Below are 21680 nucleotides of genomic sequence, written 5' to 3'. Positions count from 1 at the left end.
TTATTTTTGTTGCTCTAATTAATCAGAGCACAACAATATAAATATCAGAAAAATTACTACTTTTGAGTAGACCTCACCTTAATGCTTTCCTGAAGATTTTGAAGTTACAAAGTATTATACCAGAATAGTACCATAGATGCCTTAGCTTTCTCATTTGACAAAGTCAACTAGATGAGAAATTAAACCACGATGGTTAAATCACAATCAAAATCAGGCAAATCCCAGAGTATTATAATCAAACCAACGAAAGTAGGCAAGCAGGGGATCATCTCATTCAGTTCATTCAGTTACAGAAATCTGGCAACATTGGAGGTCTGCTGGGAATAGACTTTGTGATGCCAATACAGCATCCATTGGGAGCATAATGAACCTGATAAATAGCACATCCATAGGGAATGAACCACAGGAAATACCTTTGATCAGTCTTCCGGAGCTGCCTACTATCCATGATAATATTGACATAGGTGTGAAAGAAATGTCAATTGACTACCCTGTTGGTACAGTGCAATCATGGACCCTGGGGGTAGACAGGGTCTATTGGGCAAAGCATTCAATTTGAAACCACTGATGCCGATGAGAGAGGTGACTAAGCAAATACTAGAAAGCTCTTAGGGAAACTGTATTATTGGATCATTAACTTGTGCAAGTCAACATAAGTGGAATGACATGCATGTTCCTGAGAGAGATTTAATATTACTCAGGATCAAAGAAGCGCCAATGTTAAAAATTCACATAATGGACATTCACTTTCAGCCCATACGTGTGACAAGGGTGGTCGATTAGCCTTGCTAAGAGTGTTCTGTTGCATTCATCTGCCAATCTATACAAATGCAGTCTATTTTTGACAGGTGCTGTGTATCTGCTTTAAAGCTACACATACTGTATATTTATATCTCATGAGTATTTTGTAAATAATATTAAAATGTTCCTAGGAATATGGCTTTTCCTTTTTTGATCTGATAGAGATTTCATTTTTGGCCATGATCAGAATTTCCAAGTTACCGTAATTAAGGTGTACATGACGTAATCTCCTCTAAAAAGTTCTGAAGGATTTCACCACCACATTGGATCATATCACAAAACAAATTTGATATGGATGTGAAAGTCTGTTATAGTGTACCACCCTTGTGCAAAATTTTGAATCATATCCATTGATGATATGGAGTGTTGATCTGTGCAATTCTGGTGTGTTTGCCCAAAGAACAAAGTTGTTAACCCCATTTCACATTGTGTAGTGTTTAAAATGTGCAAAATATGAGGACCTTGGGTGCTTGCGTTTTTCACTAGCAAAAGTCATTATTGCATGCAAACGGGTAGAGACTGCATGGCTTTGTACAACCAAATTCTGCTGTATGTGTAGAGTATACGCATAGACCCCTTTTTCTTGGTTCTATGGTAGAAGTAACAAACAATCAGACACTGGAATCTTACATGTAAAGGATCACAAGATACTGTATTTAATACTATCAATAAGATTACATAAAATATTATGTACATCCAGCTGTACAGTGTGGTCAAAAATGTACAAATAAACAAAAGACAGAAATACAACATCTATGACAACAGCGAGGGAAATTTCAACTGTACATTTCAAGGTTTTTACTCTGTAAAATATCACCAGGATTTGTGTTGTCTTGCTGGAACTATTACCTTAAGTAGTCAGAAATTAGCAAGGTGACTGAAAAGATATCTTCATACTGTATCTTCCTTCACTGGGATACAACAATACATTAATTGTTCTACTTGGCAAATTGGTTGGAAAGTTACTTTATCAAAGTCTAGGTCCAAACTTTCCTATATATTCCGGTTGCATTGTTTCTAAAGTTGTTTGATAGATCACAAGGGATGGGGCCTGAACTGAGTATCTTACAGTGCAAAAGGTGACCAAATTTCTGATCAGATTCACCCAGTACACTTCAGTGTTTCCTTTTCATCAGCTGGACTGTCATGCAGCAAAAATGATAACAGCTGCTAGCTGGGCAGCTGTTCACACTCTAAATTCACTCTCTAGAGGGCAGTAGACAGCATCTTGGGAATACGTTCAAAAACTGATTGGATAAAAATAAACAAAATGGAGAATTTTCATAATCAAACCTTAATTCAAGAATATAATACTGACAAGATGACATATGAAAACTGATGAATTTATTGTCTCTTGTACATGAAAAAAAAGGGAAAAAATGTATATGATTAATTTTACATGGGATTTTATTCATTGTCATTTTAACCCTTTCACCACCAAACCTATTGTCATCAATGGCTAGAATGAACCTGTTAACAGAGAGTTGGGGCGAACGGGTTAAAACAAAAGCAAAACGGGATATTATAATTACCGTAACTAGTGAAGGGTCATCCATTGAGGCTGTAGAAATACTGCAATTTCAAATTGTAAAACACTGCCTGTCTTTGTTGTCACCCCATGGAACCTGAATACACACGGACATCATGGCTCTTTATACAGACAGCATATGTTTAAATATCATAATAGCTTGCCCAAGTGTTGTCTGCAGTGGACAAACTCAGACACAAAATCTCTTGTATTCATGGACAATGGGGCAGAGGAAGGAAAGTATGTAAAAATAGGATTACTTCATGTCTGTATTACAACTACAGACTTGGTACAGGTTGAATACCATTGTGTGCATTTCTACCAGGTTAATCCTTGCTTGGCAAGGCTCTAGGGTTAGTCTGAAGTTTTAAGAGGAGAACGCTGCAGTTACTTTTTTTCCATTCAGCGTTGCAGGTTGGCTTTCACCGAACTTTGGGGATCTTCTTCCTTCCAGCTGCAGGAACACTGGTCTTTGGTCTCAAAGCTGTCAACACAAATACACATAAATGAATGAGTTCATGTTTCTTGTGGATGCGACAGATTCCTACACCCTATGACCTCTTGGTTACTGTTACACAACATCATTGAAACAACGTTAACAAGGTTTATACATGTAATAAAATGCTGGTTGCAAAGAAGTATAGTGAAGAAATTTGGCAGTTTGTCTATTCCATCATTTGATGAAAGTATGGAAACTGAGATGATTCTAGCTAGCTAGCGAGAGAGAGAGAGAGAGAGAGAGAGAGAGAGAGAGAGAGAGAGAGAGAGAGAGAGATGTTCATTCATTCTCACCTTGATCTACTTGAGCATTGACATTGGCCTGTGGGTCATTGTAGTGTGCCATAATATGGCTGTCATTGGTTAGTTGGACATCTTGATCTAGATTCTGATTGCTGTCAACAAAGACACGACAAACAAAAATACAAAAGTATAACATGTAGCATGAATGACATGTCTTAAACAATGGTTATTCCCAATTTTAACAGGAAAATAAATGTTTGTAGCATATACAAATTGTAAATCACACTTCGAGATTTTCTCCAGATATATCTTTCTGATCAGTTTGCAAGTACCGGTCATAATCATAATAAAATATCAAAAAACATACAAAGTGTTTACCAGAGGAGCTGAAAGTTAGAGTTTATGCTGTCAAAAAAAGAAAGAATGACAAAGAGTGAAAGCGCAGGAAAAAGGTTAACTTTGTAAAATGAAGGACAAACTATATAGAAGGCATACCTTATGACCGTATGTCTCTCCTTGCGTAGGATATCTTTGTTGTTTGTAAACAGTATTGTATGGTAGGGTACCGGTGCATCACAAGTTGGTAATATGCCTCGTCCGGCTGATGTCACAGATCCTAGGATTCCATTGTACACTAGTAGGTCATCTACCAACAGCTGAGTAGGGGAGAGAAAGAAATTATCAGAATGTTCAAATGTAAATGTGAAAATTTGTTGATTAGCTCCATAGTATAATACATCACATATTCAAAGAATGATTTGACAGTCTGGTGGATACAAAAATTTGATTTTCATTCATGGCTTTAAAATCATAGTCTATTCTAAAACTTTGCCGTATAATAAAATGCCTTTCTTGCCCAAAGGCACAGTTTCCTTATCATCAGTAGAATCGAGATTGAAAAACTGACTGCTGACGTGTTGAAGTGAAATTATTCTATGACCCTAAGAGTGTAACATTTCTTCATTTAACTTAGCATTTCAACTCCAGTTGGTCATTTGGTAACATACAAGTCAAAAGTCATCATTACAAAGCAAGGGTATCAGGCTGGCTACCCCCTGGATATTATTGCCCGCACATTTCCATGCTACCAGTGAGGGTTAAAATTAGGCTACATAGCTGGTTGGTTAAAGTCCAGGGGGTGACTTTCCTAGAACTGAGACAAGATTATTAGTATTTGGTCATGACTCACTTCTCCCCATGTGAGAAATGGACATCACTGCTTTAGAAGACACTATAATACTGTATTGACTTACTGCAAATTCTTTAACTCCTCTCGTTGGAGTTTTACTGTAGTTCCACAGTTTTATCATGGACACTGTCACTGGCTGGTCAAATATCACATAGACCAGATTCAACTGATAGAAAACAGATAAGAAAGATGATTTAAAGACAGTGTTTGCATTGGTGTTAGCAATGTTGAGACAAGGCTTTCATTCTCTCATCATTAAGTACCGTCTGAACTACATTGAGGGCTGGGCTAAATATTGCATTGACTCCTTTGCAATTCATTGCTTGTAAGGCACATTTTACTAGCTTCAGTTTCTACAAATCATACATGCTTTATTTTTAGTCACTGGTAACATCTTAGCTACCTATGGGGGAAATGGTAGTTTTACAGGCACCGAACAACAAAATTTGATGACTTGTTCTCAGCGAAATGAGAAAAGGCAACTAGGGAACGACTGGGAAACAGAAGTATTTTCTGGTTGGAGACGAGGTGATATAAATGTCGGTGGGATACACACAGTGCATTGAAAGTCTTTCAAAAATATGTAGTAAAGATTTGCAATGACAATGCATGCCACATATTCTTTCTCACCTGTGAGGGCAGCACAGGAGCCAGCCACATGTGCCTCCCATCCATTGTATCATTGACACCATCTATCAACTTATCCGGTGTTCTCACATCATTTTCTACTCCTTCTAACATATTCACACTGGCAGGGTAGGCTGCTATATCTGTAGACATCCACTAAGGAAACACAGCATCCTATTCTTCAAAATTCACGGCAGCATACACTTTGCAGGCCTTGCCCTTTTTACAGTACAGGTACTTTTCACAGTATTTCAACATAATACAGCCTCTCCAACTTATTTAATCTCAGCCTGAATTGCACTTGTGGAACATGTATGACAAACAAAGTTCAGAGCAAACACTGTATGTACCTGTACACTTTCATTGTATATGCCATTTGGTTACTATAAGCAGTTCTGTCTTTCAATTAAATATTTACAATACAATGTAGAATGCAGCTCGGGGACAGATATTCAGACTCATAAACTTTTACAATTCTTTTCAGATCTACCTCTTGTGTAGGCTCACTTTGAAGCTCATGAGGTAAATTAGTTTTTCTCTTTCATTTTTTTGAAAACCAACAAATTTAATATTTTCAAACAGAGTTAACACAGGGATGGCAGCGGTTTTAATTTTAAAACATCAGCAAATTTGAGGTAATGCTTTTCTGGTACCAAAGTTTGCATGCAGACCCCTGATTTTTATTCTTGATTTGGGATAAGAATGGTTGAAAGTTTCCTCAAGGAAAGTTAAAGCAAAAGTTGAAGTCTTACACTTCAGAGGTGTACATTACCACAAAATAAAATACAGATAACACTGTAAAGTAGTGGTCTATAAACATCAAGGTACTTGTCCAAACTGGAAGACATCCACAAACATGAATACAGAATATATTACATTTGAATAAAAGATACTGTTTTCAGTGAGTTCAATCTGCTGTCCACACTGGTCATAGAATTCCACTCCATTGAGTCCCACATAGTACGGATCACCCCATGTGGAAATGCACTGGAATTGAAACACAACTGAAGGAGTACAAGTTAAGGATAACAAAGAGCAGAGAAAATGAATGCAGTAAATTATAAACTTGGAACCTTATTGGGTAAAACACTTGCAGCATGGCTTGTTTCACATATTGAATGTGATTTGGGGATAGCACGAAATTTTGAAAATCACTGCAGATTCAAAGGTTGGGAAAAAGAGAGAAACTGCTTTACCAAAGTACCGTTGCACAAAATCTGAGGTAAAAATGTTAGCACAAACTACAACGTGACTTGTCTGAAATACCAAAATCTGTTTCACTTCAGATTAATTTTGAACATATTCTTTTATTAATGAGGTATTTGAAATCAGAGATATTTTGATTTTTATTGACTCTGTAACAAGCAGGATACATCCACTAGGCATGATCACATGTTCATAGTCTTGACTCGGTTCTTCTGTTTCAACAACACTTCCTCTGAAAAGAAGAAACAAAGTTAAAGCTTGGTCATACAATATTACCCTGAACCGAGAAAGTGCATTTATTTCAGAGCTACATGTATCATTTTTAATCAATTTGTTATTAGTAATTGATACGATGATTTCATTGTAACAACTTGGTATAGCTTTTGTCAACCACAAAGTGTTTGACTGACAAAGAGGGGCTTTGGGTAGACTTTCTGTTCACAAGTCTTTGTTTTTAGGCCATATCTCTGCCATTATTCATTTTGAAACTACAATTTGAAGCTGTGGATTCAACGTAATGCATACAATGTTTTGAAAGAAACTAATGCACCCTAAATTTCATAATTTACCACACAAATACAATAAATGATATGACTACTTATCTCCGTTGAAAAATTTGTATTTTTTTAAGTTTTCATGAAGATGGAGCCTGCTTTTGATGGAGGTCAGTATGTAAAGCTACCCTGACCTAACATAGTAAAGTCCAAAAAAGAAGACTGTTTGAAATTGACATCATTATTCTCTCATTAATATGCAAAAATAAATATTTGTCTGCATTTTTAGATTACACTTTTGAAAATTATGCATGCAAAAAATGATGAAAACACCTTAGTAAGCGACTACTAGTGTAACAATGAATACTAAAAGACAAATTTATGGCTCAAAGTACAAGCTGCAACAACAGCCACACATGCTTCAGTGACAAAATTCATCTGCATTTCAAGCAGCAGTGTCTGATGTCATGCATGTCTAGCTTTATTTACTTACAAACCTGAAACCGCAAACAGTGATATAACCAAAGTAGAAACAACAATGTCTGTTTTTCATGGAAGTTGTTCAAGCTAGCCTGATCCTCACACAGACCAGTACAACAAATAACCTCAGTAGGAACAATGCCCTGTCTGCTCACCTGACACTGAATTCACCATACTGACTCATCTGGTTGCCATGACTACTGCTCTGACTGTTGCCACTCTCAAAGGCCAGCTCCTGGGCGAAGTCAAAGAAGCAGTTTCCAGGTCCTTTCTGATGAGGAAGCCTTCCGGTGGAGACACTATGTGGTTGTCCAGGGTAACATGCACTAGCTTAGCCTACAACAAAATAATACAGAAATATACCGCTTGATAACTTGACATACACACTTTCATGTAAGCAGTGAGCAAACTGTTGACTGCAAGTTTTGCATGCTAATTTTTTTCCTCTTTCTTTACTTTCACCCTGGCAACTCTGACCTGGCCCATAGCAACAGTCATCTATACCAACCTGGGTAACCCTGTGTGTAGAAACAAGAAACTATAGAGATTTGAGAGCAGAATAGGCCTACAAACGAATAAAATTATAACACACTGACTTCTGTACAGGTAGTCTTCTATGGAAAATAGATACTGAAGGAGTCATGTTATAGTGGTACAAACAAATACATGTGGATAAAGTGTGAACAGGAATACACATATTTCCATATACAGTTCTGATCCATTCAAAGTCTAGGGTTTCACTTATTGGGCAATGATTTGATACTTGTGTGTTTCTGATGTACATATATTACGTAGAGTGCAATGGATTTAAAAGTTTTTTTTTTCAATCTATGTTTAATAAACTCTGCAGTCAGATATGTCTTATCATGAAGCAATCATCTAAAGATTTATGCATTTGGTGTGAAGGTAAAACTGTTCACGCCTCATGGCAACAGAAATCAAGATGGCTGATGTTTGGTTTGGCAGATCTTACCAAGAGAGACGCAGTAAACCTTCCCTGAGAATCGCCTAAATTCTAGACTGTTTAATATAGTTATTGGTCATGGCTTTGGAAGTATGTGCATTTAGATAGACCACTCACCCCTCTGTACGTGTCCTCTGTTGATTTGTTGTAGTTCCAGACTCTCAGTCCGGACACTTTGGTAGGCTTGCCTAAATCAATACAGATATAGTGTTCATCCCCTTCCAAGAATGGAATCAACCACATGTGTTGATCTGTCATTGTCACATTCTCACCATCTATCAGCCTGGAAAGACAGAACCATTCAATAAAAGGGTTTAGAGATCTATTTTATACACATTTGGTAAAAACTGAATGAAATGTGAGGGATTTTCTGTTATTAAAACCAATTATAGCATTGTGAAATATAAATTTGTTTCTGAATTAACCTTCTTTACTTCTTCCTTAAGTAGAAATACAATCAAGATGTTTCACACTGTTAGTTAAAAAAGCTACATTGGACTATGTGACAATGAATCACAGTTTCCTACTTTGTCACAATTCTATCCAGCATAACACAATGAATAGGAAAAATCAAATTTTGATCACTCTCATACATTTTATTTTGCAAATATCAAAATGATTCAGCTAACTGAAAATTAATCGCGGACATAATCACTTTAGATGGATATTGGGTATGTTCAAACACTTAACAGAAATAAAATTTAATGAATGTTGATTAAAAAACTGATCATTGCATCCATTGCTGTGCATTCCCCTTTGCGTTCTCATTGCATTCAGATCAAAGAAATGCTGGGTCTAAACACAAAACAGGAGTGCACTGTTATTATGGGAGCATCTGAATAATGATCCAAAAGGATTTCATTTTAACTCACTTGTCTAGAGTTCTCTCATCATTGTTGTAATCTGGCAGATCATTTAAATCTCTTGGATGGGCGTCAATCTGATCCAGATCAATGTCAATAATCTCACCAGCATCATCTAATACTTCTAATCCGGTTAATCCAAGGTAGTGAGGATCACCCCAGGTGGCTGAAAAGTCTAGTCTCAAATCTACATGAGAAAAAGATGGAAATACGAACAATTACAAATATTCAGTAACATTGTACAATGTACATATTGTCATTACAGTAAACAACTTTTTCAGATAAAGGTAACATTATGATTATTGAACTATCAATGTCTTTTTTCTGGACTTTAGGGAAATGATAAGAGGAGCAAGGTATAAAGATAATGAAAATTTCTTCTTCATGCAATTATTTTGTGTTTAATGAAAAATATTGTATACAACATGCACAGGTCACAAAACATAGACAACTATAAGAGAAACCATACATAGGGCATAAAATGTTCACACAGAACATGAGATGAACATGAACAGATCATAAAATGATTTGTTTGGAACATGAAATGACAATGAATAGAACATGAGATGACCATGCGTAGAACACGAGATGAACATGAATAGAACATGAAATGACTGTATTTAACATGAAATGACCATGAATAGAACATGACATCACCATGCGTGGAACATGAGATGACTTTACATAGAACATGTGATGACAATGAACAGAACATGAGATGATAATGTGTAGAACATAACATGACCACGAATATTCATGAGATAACAATGAATAGAACATGATACAACAATGATAGTGTATAAAATGACCATGTGTAGACCAAGAGATAACGATGAATAGAACATGGGATGACCATGTGTAGATCATGAGATCATCGTGCATAGAAACATGAGATGATCACATAAAGTAAGATAACCATGAAAGCTTAATCACACTAATGAATCACTGTGAAAAAATACAAATAGCTTTAGAAAGACCAAGCGAGAACATTTTGCAAGATGACAAACTTCAAAGAGCAATGAAGAGAAACAGCTTAAACGATGACATGAAAACTTACATTGTCCTATTAGAGTTCCACTTGCATTTGTTGGGATGACTTCCTCCGCAGGGGTTTGTGTTTGGTGAGTTTGTTTAATGGGCACAGCTGCTGATGTATATGGCCTTACCTGTGAAAAGATACATCAATTGCACATGGCAGTGAACTTTTCCTGGTGATGCCACTTCAAAATGCGAGTTAGAAGGTTTCATATTTTTTTTCTGATCTTGTTGTTACGATACTCAAAAGAAGCATGAGATTCCTCTCTTGGTCAAAATATTATTCAAATTTACAAATACTTGTATTATATGTGAAAGTAAATTAAAAAATTTTATAAATTTACTTTCACACATTATGTTTACAGCAAAATAAATAAGCAAAAAGCCATACTGATGTAATGCTGGGGTAAAATTTGATACTCACATCATCTTCGTCTGCCGTTGGTGGTCGTTCAATGTCTTGAGTTCTGGCACTGAAGAGCTCATCACCTTCGTAAGTTTCATCGTACTGTGACATGACCTCAAGGATGTCATCGTCAGTTGTAAATAAAATTGTCTGTGTGGACAAAGAAAATATTTACAGTGCGTCATGTTGGTGATCAAAGAAGAGAGTTTATGAATAAGAGGTATGAAAATCCTAAAGATTCAACACCTTAGCACCTGCATTTTTGTCGACTCAGTACAAAGGTCTATTAGTTGAAATAGACCTTTGTACACACTCTACAAATATTAAATTGCCTAAAACAGCACCACTGTGTACGTTCATAACAAAGTTTAAACTGGCAATGTCTGCCAAGTTCTATTGACAACTACATGTACACCACAATGTTTCTGTAATTTTATAATCTACTGATATTTTAAAAAGGTGTTAGAGGACACGTAAATAAAAGGTGATACTGTTTATACATCTCTATGTCTCTAGTTAAGAATTGAATTTCTCCTTAAAGTCTATAAAATGAACTCCAGTCAATTGGCATTTTTTTTATTGCTGTCACTAACATCTATGACATATAATTTCTAAAATTTATTTTTCGCTGATCATGTATGGTAGATGATGTAGCAATCTAATTTATCTCAGTGGTAAACACCACAAAACAAGACCTAGAAAACCATGTTCAAAAATATAGTATGATTAAATTCATTAAAAATGAAACAGAAATATTTACGATACTTACATCTCCAAAAGTATCCGTTTGGCCAATGATGCCCCCTGTTGCCCTGTTGTGATTGATATGGATAGGAAAAATAAATATCTATATCATAATTTATTGCAAGATTTTCATTTCAAACTTTGCATCTTGGTGGGCATGTTTTTTATTCATTCTTTTTTCACCTTTGAGGTGCACTTTTGTGTGCCTGGAGGCTGTGCCGCTAAAGTTAGTAAACCGGAACACTATGAATGGAGAGTGAGAAAGCAAAATATTTGCTGTTCTTAAGTTTGAATAGTCCAACATTCAATAGCTGTTTTTTATTGACATCAGATTAATGAATGCCATTACACATCATCACCGTATGCCTGAAAAAATATATTTCAAATCATATAGATTGCGATGCCTCTCTTGTCTGGCTACCATACTATCATGACCACGCGTGGGAAACAGTTGAAGTGGTAGTGTTTTCACACACTGTTCTTTCAACACATTCATCAGCTTGCATAGGTGGGGCCCTCCTAACAAGATTAAGCGATCAAGTCATACTAAACCCCTTTGAGTGCAGTTGCCCAACCAAAACAGTTCTTTTTGTCAAGTGTTTTACACTTCATTGGGATAATAAGGTATTTACCAATTTGAACAGTGTATAATAGAAGAGCTATGTAGCCAAGGGAAATCTATTCATCGTGTTAGCGTTCTGTAAACACTGACAGTCAACATTACACTTCTTTCATCTGAGCACATCTAGCGTAGTAGTCTTACAATGTACTATATTTAGCATTTCTTTCTGTGTCACAATGCTGTGTGAAAGATTGTCAAGAAAAACTTCTGCTACATATGGTCATTCTGATTGAATTATTGCATAATTTTTCTGTATAATATTTGGTGAGCGGGGAAGAGATGTGATTTTACCATGATCTGACATTACGACAACAACAAACTATCTTTCATTAGGTGAACTCTATCATTTAGACTAGGTAACTGATTTCAAGAATCAGGCCTTGTCCAAGCTGTGAGTTAACTTTATACTCACCGTGCAATTTCTCCCTTGAAAATGCAACGGCCATTCAAAATGATTTCTACATCCTTTGCTCCACGGAATGAGTGGATGCGGGATTTGTTGTAATTCTGAAAATCATGAAAGGGGAAAGAGAACGCAGAATGAGCCGGTAAATGAATGTTCAATGGGTCACTGTGCTCCAATCTTTCAATGGCCAAGGTACCTGACATGTCCATTCAGTCTATGCCCTACATAACATGTTATTTTTCATGTCAATTTTACTGCTCAATTTATCAAAGGAATTCAATCTTTATTAGAAAAGAGTAATATAGTAGATTGCTTAAAGGTCAAAATGAGTTAGTAATATTGAGAGACATGTGACAGCAAAGAGTTGTGTGTAAAAATTGCCCCTTCAAACCCAATAATGCTTGACAAGAATGGCTGAAATTCGAACATAAAACAACTGCGTAAATAATGGACTTCTCCGTTGTTGAGACTAGTCTAGCTGTTTAAAAATTGTGGCAACATGCTAATATATATTTCACAAATTCTGTCGTACTATACAAATGATACAACTGCCTACAAGAATGAAAGAGAGAGGACATACTTCTGTATAATGGCAGGAGACTCTGCCAACACTGAACTATTTCAAAAATCAACACAATCCTAGGGGTCCAGTTGTTTCAAAAAGCTATGGAAGGGCCCCTAGGGGAACTGCATTGTTTTCATAATGGATGTAGGGCCCAGTGTACTTCAGGAGCGCTGATACTTCAGTACATCATATTATTATACACCTACTGCCGTAACCTATGGGAGTTTGACCGTCCAATAACTTTCCGTATTTTGTATAGTACGCGGAGTCCCGAATACGGGAGACGTGCGACGAGCCTGCTTGGGGATTGTAGCAATTTTATTTCAACAATCGCGCGCGTTCCACTCATATCGCGCGTGCCACATCCCTCAAAATTTACCATAGAATTAGTTTATACGGACGATTAATGGAGGGAGGTGTATAATAATAGGGTTATACACAAAATACGGCCCTGTATGGACGAGGGCTCAGTGAGTGACGTATTGGACTCGCCTTCGGCTCGTCCAATACGTCACTCACTGAGCCCTCGTCCATACAGGGCCGTATTTTGTGAATAACCCTATATTATACATTGGTACAATATCAGAAACAACTGGACTCACCCATATCCTGATCATGGCGATCCTGACAGGCTGTTCTAAGGTGATGTAAATCATATGATCGCATCCAGGCGTAAACGGTGCCAGCCACATGTGTACGTCATCTTTAGTTCTGTTGACGCCATCGATTAAATTGGTGACCACACGTGGATCACTGGAATACTCTTCTAGTACATTGATGTCTGCTGGATCTGCTGTTATCTGAAATTGTATGGGGAAGAATTCACGGCTCATTCTTCAACAAAATTGCCCTCTAGCGTGTAATTTGTGTTTAACAACCATAAATGATACAATCTATGTACATTACTCTCCGTTTGCATTAAGCTTTGACATTCAATAATATTATACAGAAATAGTAATATTCTGGTATATAACAAAGTCCTGTGTATACTTTATTTTGTATATACTGTTGGTCTAGTGAGCCATTTTAAGGTGTGAGAATTATTTGAGTACTTTTACACTGAATACTTTTATTACACTCCAGGCAGGACAAGGAAACTCGTATGGAATTTGGTGATTCCTGAACTCACAACACCCAAAAGGAACTCACTTGGGTGAGATCGCTTTTTCTGTCCATTTTTTACAGTTATGCTCAACGGAAAGTAGACGATGAGATTAAATGATACCTTACTCAATTACCAATTTACATCAGACACTTTATTTCTAAAACTACACTAGTACCTCACAATATTGCTTGCGAGCGGCAAGTTCTCAAAGACAAGAATAACAAATACCAGACCTAAATGATTCCTTAACATAACAGTCGCTTGCCTGCTTCTCTGCCGACATGAGTGCCTTATCTCTTTCCACTGGTTTATTGCCGTAATCTTATACCATGATACTAATTACACAGCGACAAAAAGACAACTGTAAGTTGGCTGAAGCATGAAGTAACATATGTGCCTCTCAAAGAGATATATAAAAGGCAAATAATGAAACATCTTCATCATTTATGAATCAAACGTTTTGTCTGAAAAGCTCTTGCAAAGATATCTTGAGACAGACAATAATAATATGGTTTCTCTGGTTTGGCGAGTAAATCTTGTAGAGGATTATACAAATCTGTAATTGACCCTCATCAATTTTGAGCCATTGAATAACAGATAGACAAAGTCTCATTTGATTGGATATAATAAACACAAAACGTTAAACATCCCAATCAAATGTACTTGGAAGAGTATGCATGAGAATAGTTGCACCACTGTTTGACTGCTAGAAGAGATACACAGAACAGTGGACACATAGACAGTATTTCACATTAATCATCAGTAGCTTAGGTAATTGTAAAGTTGGCGATATGGTACATAGCTAGAGACCCCCATGCGTGATAACATTGCCAAATTAAGTCAGTTTTATCCAAATGTTTTTGTCCACACTTATCTTCACTCTAGCACAAATTACAGAGTGGCAGTTGATTGTAACATTTTCACCACCATGGTTTGGCAAAATACCCATTGTTATCAATCGTAAGTGTGGACCTGTTTTACAAAGAATTAGGGGGGTTAGGTCGAGGCATTTTCATACAAAGAATTAGGGGTAATCTGTTTTAAGGCATTTTAGTGTCAAAGAAAATGAAAATTGGCAAAAGCAGAAATCATGATTTTAAAGATTGAAAAATCCAATCTACTTGACACTTACTGAGCAGTGTCTCAACAATGTCGGCCGGTCTACCCCGCCGATGACGTTCATTTTAGCAAGAACTACAGTTGTCTTTTTGTCGCTGTGTAATTAGTATCGTGGTATAAGATTACGGCAATAACCAGTGGAAAGAGATAAGGCACTCATGTCGGCGGAGAAGCAGGCAAGCGACTGTTATGTTAAGGAATCATTTAGGTCTGGTATTTGTTATTCTTGTCTTTGAGAACTTGCCGCTCGCAAGCATATTGTGAGGTACTAGTGTAGTTTTAGAAATAAAGTGTCTGATGTAAATTAGTAATTGAGTAAGGTATCATTTAATCTCATCGTCTACTTTCCGTTGAGCATAACTGTAAATGTTACCTAACCCTTTCACCACTGTGGTTTGAACCAATCACATAATTTCTATGGTAAAGTTGGACCTCTACATAAGAAAATGGGGGTGAAAAGGTTCATTAATTATTGCTGAATTCTTGAAACTTTTGTTCCTTGCACTGTATTTCATGCAAACTCACCTGGGTAACTTTGATCGGTTCTCCTGAGCTCTGAAATATCTCAATGCCGTTCAAACCAACATAGTTTTTGTCTCCCCATGTGGATTTTATATTGATGTCTATGTGATCACCAAATGGTAATTCTGGTATCTCAAAATCACTGAAATAAGAATGTAAAGTATATACGATGATAAGAAAGTGAGAGAATCCATCATTTTGAAGTAAGTGGAGAATAGCAAATGGTTATTTTTCCTGCTGTCCTGAACAGATCTTTATTTTAAAATTCTCAATTTTACACTGACTGAATTCGGAGTTGTCCAACAATACCTGTCTTCGTCACTTTGGCTTTCCTCTTCAACTTCCTCGGGAATGGCCGGCTTTGCTTTTGACTGGGCTATGTATTTGTCCAATGCATCACCTGGAAGGGAGGAAACACATCAGGCATTGGAGAGGTGATTTAGGAGTGTCATGGTACATATTGAATGCAGACACAGAGAGATGTTTCCATCAGGAGTGACCTTGATGTTACCATCTTTTTTAATTTGGTGAACTTAAGTTTTGGGGCATTGCTCATCATCTTTAACATGGATAATGCAATCATAAATGTTTACCTCAAACTTTCTGTTTCATTGTGAGTATATCAACAATGCTTCTCACACAATTTCATCAAGATGAATGAATATGAATACAACAGCATTTCCTCTTGCTCTTGTAAACAAAAGTATGCACGACACTTTCTGTGAGGGGGCGCTCTCACACATTTTCTAAAACAAACAAATGGTTCTGCATTGACAGATGATTGAAGAAGTGCAAGAAGTAATGCCTTGTCAAACATAATTCTTATCCCTTACCTTGCACATTCAAGTTCATATTTGCTGAAAGTCTGCCTCTCTGTGATTTGTTGAAGAATGACAGTGAGCTCCACGACTCCTCCAGACTCAGATCCTGATTCTGTCTCCATTTGGCTCGCATGGTCAGTGAACTCTCTCCTTGCTCAGATAGCTTCTGCTGCTGTTGCTTGGGAAACTTCAGTCCATGAGACCACTCATCTTCTTCTGTGTGTATCACCAACATGAATTAAATATCATGGGATAAAGAGATTTCAGTTAGTTTCCAGGGACGATCAGTTGTGTTATGTATTACAATTATGTTTTATGGTACAGTGAAACTTTGCCAAAGAAAAGATGACAAAAAAGGTTTTTATTGGAAATTGCCACCCAATTCCGTGTTGGAAATCTATAATACCACAAAATAACTAAATTTGGTACATATCTCTATCAAAACAATTTGCAATACCAACAACGTAGTGTTAAACATACCCTGGTGTACAGATCTCCTACTTGAGGGTCTCTCTTCTTTGCCTGTAGAGGGCTCTTTCAGTATTGATGATAAGTCTCTGCATTCAGAAATACATAAAACATGAAATCAATCGGCTGATAACAGCTCTTTACAAACTGTTGGATGTCAAAAAACTGCCTGTAATGACCTTCATGGAATCACACTGTATGAGAAAGTCTTACCTCCATGTGCAGATGACTTTGTAAAGTCAGTGGCAAATAGTAAGAAAACCCTCACACTTTTCATTTGTTACTTTTAAATGATCAAACATTCTATTGCCAAACAGCAAGGGCAAATGAGAAAAAAGTTGTACAACAATTCTTTCCATGATGAACAGCTCTTCAACACATATACAATACTTACAATGATTTGAAGTCTGCGCTGATATCTGTCTCTTTATCTGTTAAAGAAATAATAAAACATGTTTAATTAAAATAGTGACGGTTTCAATATGCTGAAAGATCAAACAGAATCAAACCACTGCATTGTGGAAATAGTAATTTCTGCTTGTCATCCACCTAGTCCATAAATTAAAGATGATGTTTGAAGTTTTATAAAAGAATCCATACCTTTGGATTGTAGCCATGATGGTTTGTCTGCTCTAGATTTAGGAGTTCCAGATTTACTGAAAAGAATAAATATTCTGGTGAGGATTGGCTGAGAACATGTAGTTGCAACTATTCATAGAGTTTTCCACAGACAATTCACAACTTTCTTCATTAATCGGTTCTCAAGACTATATATCTTGACATATACATCTCTTATTTCCAGCTTTATTTCAATCATAAAGACTCCTCTCTTACTAGGAGGTGTTTCTCAGACTGAGTATGTTGACATCCAGCAATCACATTTACTGGTCACATCGTGGCCCACTCTTTCTCAGTCTTTGACTGTCCACAGCAATAATTTTCTTGCCTGGATTAACATTCCAAGATGGAGCTAAGCAAAATGCAATTAACCCAATTACAGAGGGAAGGCTCCCACTAATTTTCTACACAACATTCTCACCTTCCCAAGGTAAAAACAGAAACATGTTGATTTTTTTCTCCACAGGTTTGTTCACTTATGTTGAACTGTCAATGGTCAGTGTTTCATTCATTCATTTGCAAATCTCCTAGGCAGCCTGCCGTCTGACTTCTAAGCTTTCCAAACTCTTTATGCTGATTAGAAATTTCTTGAAATTGAATTTCCAGGAGCCCTACACCAATACACATACCATGTAAAATTTTCTTGACTTAAGGTAGAGGGCGCCTTGGAGATATATTCTGACTCTCAAATTTTCACAATTATTTTCTAGTCTACAACTTGTGAAGGCTTATTTTGAAACTCTTGGAGTAAGTTACCTTTCCATCATTGCATTTTTGTGAAAATCAAAACTTTAAATTTTCCTCATTGAGTTAATACAGGAACGGTGGCTGTTTTGAATTTCAAATATTGGTAAATTTAAGGGACCGTCTCAGATTGTCGCATAAGTTCAAAAAGCGAAATTCGTTCGTTTATGGGGGAGGGAGTTTGACCTCCATTCAATTAGTGAACTTCACTTCCACACGTTTGTTTTGTGATTACAAGTTCTCCTTACATTGTGTGTAAAAATAAACAAAACTCAACACTTGTACTGACAAATTTTGCTGTATCTGTTTCCACCTCATATGTGTCATGCTATGGTTAGTACTAAAATTAGATTGATTACTTGACGATGTACTGTGGTCAGTGGATACATATTCTTCTGAAGTTATATTAAAATGCTACATGGTACTCTCAGGTAGACATCAATATTTTGCACTTTTGACCTTTCGTTTAGGGGGAGGGGAGGGGATTTTGATGTCAACGAAGGAATTTCGTTTCGTGAACTTATGCAACAATCTGAGACGATCCCTAAGGTACACTGTAATTTGTTTCCCTAGTACCAAAATTTGTACTCTGAACCCTAATTTTCATTCTTAATTATGAAAGAGAATGGTTTGAGTTTCCTTGAGTCTTGCAATTTCGAGGCCCATCCCACCTTCAAGAGAAACACCTAGTCTATTGGATCACACACGTCTGATTAGCACAGAGGGCACACCAATCCTATCCACTGGTTGGACAATGCTTACCCTCTCATTTGCATCAGTTGCTGTAACATAGACGGTTCATCTGGGCTTGCTGCAACTGTCACTGTCTTCGTTGGCTTCAGAGGTGCGATGTCCAAGGACTGACTCTCTTTAGGAATGGACTCACTGCTTGAGTGTATGGAGTCACTATGCAAGCAAAAAACAACAACGATTATTTCAAGGTCAACCAACAGTTTCACATTCCAGGAAGACATTTTGTATTATCGTACGCATAACACCATAAAATTCAAATACATGTAACTTTATAATTATAATTTGTAACTTTATAATTATAATTATAATTGTCTGAGAGATGAAAATATGGAATTGAATTATGTATATAAAAATAGCCATGATAAGACCTTTGACCTTTGACAAGACCTTTGACCTTACCTTGTAGACGTACTATCTGAAGACTGGTTGATTGACATCTGCGCTGCCATTTTACGGGGTGTTCTGCTGCGGGGTGTTTTACTTCGCTTCTCTTTCTTTGCCTGGGGAGTCTTTTTGCCTCCAAACATCTCAACAACTGTGAATGCAGCAAATGTTATACGGTATAAAACAATTGCCTTTTTACCCACACATGAATTGCAATTACCGGTAACTGAAATGAGAGCAACTTCAGCAAACACATAACTTGAAAGGACACAGTCTCTCTGTTTTCACCTTTTTGTGATATCAAGAATACTTAGAACACTTGCAAAGTGTCACTCAGTATACAAAATGATGATGATACAGAGCTGCAAAAGTGTAAAAATTACCCCTTTGCTAGATGCAAACTGATGATTTCGCTTGTGACCTCTAGACAACATGAACTTTTCCCGTTCTGACTGGCATGCATGTGACAAATAAACACTGCTACAATGTAAGGTAAAAAATGTTATCCTTCTCTAAATGAAAGGCACCGACAATTAAGATTTCATTGCAAAAGCTTGAACGACGATCATACTTTATGCATGGTCCAAGCTGTACATTGGAGTTGATTTTTTTGGTTCAGACATAAAATGTTTCACTGGAGATTTAATCTTATCTTGCTGCAAGCAGAGTTGAGGTTGTGCACAGTTTATCGGTATTTCAGTATGTTAAAAAAGTCAAACAACACAAACTACTTTTAATACCAAACATGATTCATGAAAAAAAGGAGCGACTTTCTCCCTTTAAACAGACAAACCATAATGACGACTGAAAACTGTCAATACAAGACAAAATAATATTGTGTGTGGAAGTCACAATATATGATAAGAATCAAGGAAAATTCTAGAAACAGTATATGAATGCTTCTTAATCAACTGTAGTCATTGCAATTGGGGAAACACATACTCGGCACTGCAACTAGGGAGTAGAAATATTTTTTCTTTTTTTTTCAATCATCCATGGTTTACCTGATTCCTTTTTATCTTTCCTTGGAGTTGCTGGTTTTTTCCTCCGTGTTGTACTGGCCTCTACCTGTTTGCTAATGGCTGGCATTTCCTTCTCAGCTCTCACCGGAGTCTCTGATCTCTGGTCTACCACCGCCACATTATCTTGCTCCACTTTATGGAAGGGTTTATCAGGGAGTATGTCGCTACCCAGCTGGATTTGGTAGCTGTAGTCAAAGACCTGGTTGGCGCAACCCTTTTCTATCTCCCCACCCCATAGCTCTTCCCCGTTCACCCTAACACAGACATATCTGGCACCCATGTTCAGGTCCTGTAATTAGAATTAAAACATGGCTTTTCATGAACTGGCAAAATGATGAAAATTTAATCTTAAAACTGCAAGTCAATGTACAGAAATATATTCATAATTTTTGTCATTCAACTCAATTGATGACATTATTTTAATTTTTTAAAACACAAAACCAACTTTCATTACTATAGATTATTACTACTGCAACATCCACCAGAATTCACAAATCCAGTATATCACTAATTATAATTTGATGATCTTGTGAAATATTTCTGATTTATGCTGAGAACATTTCTTTTTTACACTGAATTTTGAAAACAAGTTTCATATTTGTATATGTGGAATGATTGCAATATTCGTAAGCATTTGACACTCACACTGGCAGACTTGTTGTAATTCCACACACTGATTCTGGTCAGCTCCTGTGGGTCACATGGCAGTTGAAAAATAAGTTGTACGCTTTGATTGTACGGCAGGTTGCAGCTCCACATGTGCCGTTCTTTGGTAGTCTGTGAACAGAAAGGATAAAACCGTACAATGTGACTCAAGAGTGACTAAAAATGCAGCAAGCCATTCTGACGGTAGCACTGAAGATAACTGGATCCACACTAAAATTTACAAATCAACATAATCCTAAGGGGTCCACTTGTTTTACAAAGCCATTACAAAGCCATGGGATGCCCTAAGAAAACACTATTGTATTCATGATTAAAATTGGGTTGAGTTTTCAGCAGATGCGTCATGGTTATCTTAAAAACAAACTCAAATTCAGCAAAATTAGTAAAATTCAGCTGGAAACAAAAAATGATGGCAGTAGTAAAGGTGTCCACAGTATTCTATTGCTTGCAGGCAGAAAGAGTGTGTTTTAAAAATTATGCTCAGACTATACAAAAAGAGAAAATTTCATCTGGAAAGTTCCGGGCAATAGCCACATTCTGTGGTGTTTTTATAGATGGTACATGACATACCTTGCATTTTCCATTTGTAACATTACAAACATCCCCCTTTTCTTGCCTTGCACTTACAACCCTGGTATCATTGTCATCAATGGGGATTTTCTTGCTTTTTGCATCAAAGAACTGGATTTCTGTAAGTCCAACTCGACTTCCATGGCCCCAGTTGGATGATATTTCAAAGATGACTTCAGTGTTTGATGTCTGTATTCGGTCAAAATGGAAAGCAAAG

General features: G+C 36.8%; 1 protein-coding gene across 3 annotated transcripts in view; it reads right to left on the bottom strand.

The window, feature by feature from the left end:
- Positions 1 to 1434: 1434 nt before the first annotated feature.
- Positions 1435 to 21680, bottom strand: part of LOC139151270 (protein KATNIP homolog) — a 30801-nt gene continuing 10555 nt past the window's right edge. Inside the window, exons 15-41 of one of the 3 annotated variants that reach the window (XM_070723942.1) lie at positions 21464 to 21652; positions 20873 to 21004; positions 20210 to 20516; positions 19221 to 19356; positions 18831 to 18974; positions 17307 to 17362; positions 17101 to 17137; positions 16719 to 16795; positions 16251 to 16454; positions 15727 to 15817; positions 15421 to 15559; positions 13274 to 13471; positions 12113 to 12207; positions 11104 to 11146; positions 10353 to 10484; positions 9951 to 10059; positions 8903 to 9080; positions 8148 to 8313; positions 7222 to 7402; positions 6260 to 6324; positions 5780 to 5890; positions 4890 to 5029; positions 4324 to 4425; positions 3566 to 3726; positions 3122 to 3222; positions 2721 to 2813; positions 1435 to 2048 (exon numbers count right to left, since the gene is read on the bottom strand). In XM_070723942.1, the coding sequence (XP_070580043.1) occupies positions 7247 to 7402; positions 8148 to 8313; positions 8903 to 9080; positions 9951 to 10059; positions 10353 to 10484; positions 11104 to 11146; positions 12113 to 12207; positions 13274 to 13471; positions 15421 to 15559; positions 15727 to 15817; positions 16251 to 16454; positions 16719 to 16795; positions 17101 to 17137; positions 17307 to 17362; positions 18831 to 18974; positions 19221 to 19356; positions 20210 to 20516; positions 20873 to 21004; positions 21464 to 21652 (2589 nt within the window). In that variant the 3' untranslated portion in view covers positions 1435 to 2048; positions 2721 to 2813; positions 3122 to 3222; ... (4 more) ...; positions 6260 to 6324; positions 7222 to 7246. Of the gene's footprint in view, positions 2814 to 3121; positions 3223 to 3565; positions 3727 to 4323; positions 4426 to 4889; positions 5030 to 5779; positions 5891 to 6259; positions 6325 to 7221; positions 7403 to 8147; positions 8314 to 8902; positions 9081 to 9950; positions 10060 to 10352; positions 10485 to 11103; positions 11147 to 12112; positions 12208 to 13273; positions 13472 to 15420; positions 15560 to 15726; positions 15818 to 16250; positions 16455 to 16718; positions 16796 to 17100; positions 17138 to 17306; positions 17363 to 18830; positions 18975 to 19220; positions 19357 to 20209; positions 20517 to 20872; positions 21005 to 21463; positions 21653 to 21680 lie in introns of all 3 variants that reach the window. The other 2 variants (XM_070723941.1, XM_070723943.1) reach the window with 2 other exon arrangements.

Source organism: Ptychodera flava, chromosome 15 (assembly GCF_041260155.1).
Source record: "Ptychodera flava strain L36383 chromosome 15, AS_Pfla_20210202, whole genome shotgun sequence".
In the NCBI taxonomy this organism is placed as follows: Eukaryota; Metazoa; Hemichordata; class Enteropneusta; family Ptychoderidae; genus Ptychodera; species Ptychodera flava.
The sequence above is the reverse complement of the archived record's forward strand: the minus strand, read 5'-3'. Positions and strand labels throughout refer to the sequence as shown.